Source organism: Micropterus salmoides, unplaced genomic scaffold (assembly GCF_014851395.1).
Source record: "Micropterus salmoides isolate LMB-PRFRI ecotype aquatic unplaced genomic scaffold, ASM1485139v1 Ms_hic_scaffold_15, whole genome shotgun sequence".
NCBI classification, from domain to species: domain Eukaryota; kingdom Metazoa; phylum Chordata; class Actinopteri; order Centrarchiformes; family Centrarchidae; genus Micropterus; species Micropterus salmoides.
This window is the reverse complement of record NW_024040596.1, coordinates 26256957-26258974: the sequence shown is the minus strand read 5'-3', so window position 1 is coordinate 26258974 and position 2018 is coordinate 26256957. Positions and strand designations below refer to the sequence as shown.

Here is a 2018-nt window from a genome sequence, read left to right as displayed (position 1 = left end):
ATTGACAGCTTTTTTCTTTATAATATAACCAATAATTCTGAATTGCAGAGAGGATTGGAAGGAAAGCAGAAGTCATAGTGCTTCAGTCTCTATGGAGAGAAAAACAGCAGCAGGGGTGAGGAGGAAGGAGGAGTGGGTGGGGAGGATAGAGATAAATCAGTTGTAAGACAGAAAGCTTTGGTCTAAAAGCTGCCAGAGCTCAGCAGCTTTTCCTCTCTGCTGTGATGGAGACCCTGGAGGCATCTGCACTCTGCTTTCCACAGCTTCTCAACACCTCCTGCACAAAGCTGAAGCTTCCTCACTTTGAGGGCATGCTGATTTACATTCTGCTATCCTCCATCTCTATGCTAACTGTAACTCTTAACCTGCTGGTCATCATCTCTATCTCCCACTTCAAGTAGTCAAATATTTCATTATTGTTTTAAACTGGTAGATAGTAATATAAAGTATCACCTGATCTTAAACTGTGAGAGTAATTTGTTTAAATATTGTATATCAGTCTTTGCTCTGTCTGCTTTTGTCTGAATGATCATTGATACTATAAATAATGATACATTTATTGCTTGTCTTCCTCCACAGGCAGCTCCACACGCCCACCAACCTCCTCTGCCTCTCTCTGGCTGTCTCAGATTTCTTCATGGGCTTCCTCATGTTCTTTCAAATTATGCTCATAGACGGCTGTTGGTACCTCGGTGACCTCATGTGTGCTCTGTATCAGTATATAGCATACATTATTACCTCTACCTCAGTAGGAAACATGGTGCTCATTTCTATTGACCGCTACGTGGCTATTTGTCATCCTTTGCATTACTCCACCAAAGTCACTCAAAAAAGAGTTCAAGTCTGTGTTTCTCTGTGTTGGATGTGTTCTGTGATCTTTCAAAGTCTGATTCTGAAGGACATCTGGAAACCACACAGATACACCTCCTGTTTTGGAGAGTGTATATTTGTCATTAACTACTTTGCTGGACTTGCAGATCTTATTTTTTCCTTCATTGTTCCCATTACTGTCATCATAGTTCTGTATATGAGAGTATTTGTGGTGGCTGTGTCTCAGGCTCGTGCAATGCGTTCTCATATCGCAGCTGTCACACACCAGCAGCCAGTTAAAGTAACTACAAAAAAATCTGAAATGAAAGCAGCCAGGACTCTTGGTGTTGTTGTACTTTTGTTTCTACTGTGTCTCTGCCCATATTATGGTGTTGCTGTTACAGGTCAAGATAACTTGCTCAGTGCTTCATCTGCTGCATTTGTAATATGCCTGTTCTATTTTAACTCCTGTCTAAACCCTGTGATCTATGCCCTTTTTTATCCCTGGTTTAGAAAATCTATTAAGCTCATTGTTACACTCAAGATACTGCAGCCTGACTCCTGTGATGCCAGCATATTGTAGACAGTTTCTGCACGAATGTCTGAAATTAGACCCTCAGCATCAACAGAAAAATGTACGTGGTCATGGTGACAAGTCATGGATTAATGCAGATCATGTGTGTCTTTACATGTGTATGTTACAATATCATATTTATCAAAAACTGACTTTCATTTACACTACAACAGTGAGGCTAGATTTCGGGGCCCAACTTTATTGTGAAGGTGTTCATATCCACATTAGAAGAACAGTGTAGGAAATTGTACCGTTTTCTACATGACTTGGGCACAGATACATGAAAATGTATTTTAAAATAAGATATCTAACAAATACCCTAACTTTAAATGTATCAAAATAAACTACAAAATACAGCAGCCAAAAACGCAATTAACAAGTTACACCCTCTCGTGGCTTTAGAAAGTAATGTTGTCCAGCAACTCTCTTTTGTGCAAACTGACAAAAACATAGATTGAAAGTGCAAGCTAAAATTTACTGTGAAGAACAAGAAAATTGGTACACAATTTAGCCTAGGGTTATAAAACAAACACTAAAACTTAACAGCAACCAATAAGAATTGTAGCAATTTATGCTAAAAAAAATAATGGGGAGCTGTTTACACTTTTGTCACCTTGACCTTCTTCTTTGGGTC

General features: G+C 39.1%; 1 protein-coding gene across 1 annotated transcript; it reads left to right on the top strand.

Annotated features, from left to right (window-relative positions):
- The first annotated feature begins 224 nt into the window (after window positions 1-224).
- LOC119903898 (trace amine-associated receptor 13c-like) lies at window positions 225-1393 on the top strand. Its single transcript, XM_038720195.1, has 2 exons — window positions 225-397; window positions 580-1393. The coding sequence occupies exons 1-2, from the start codon at window positions 225-227 to the stop codon at window positions 1391-1393; spliced, it is 987 nt and encodes a 328-aa protein (XP_038576123.1).
- The last annotated feature ends 625 nt before the right edge of the window (window positions 1394-2018 follow it).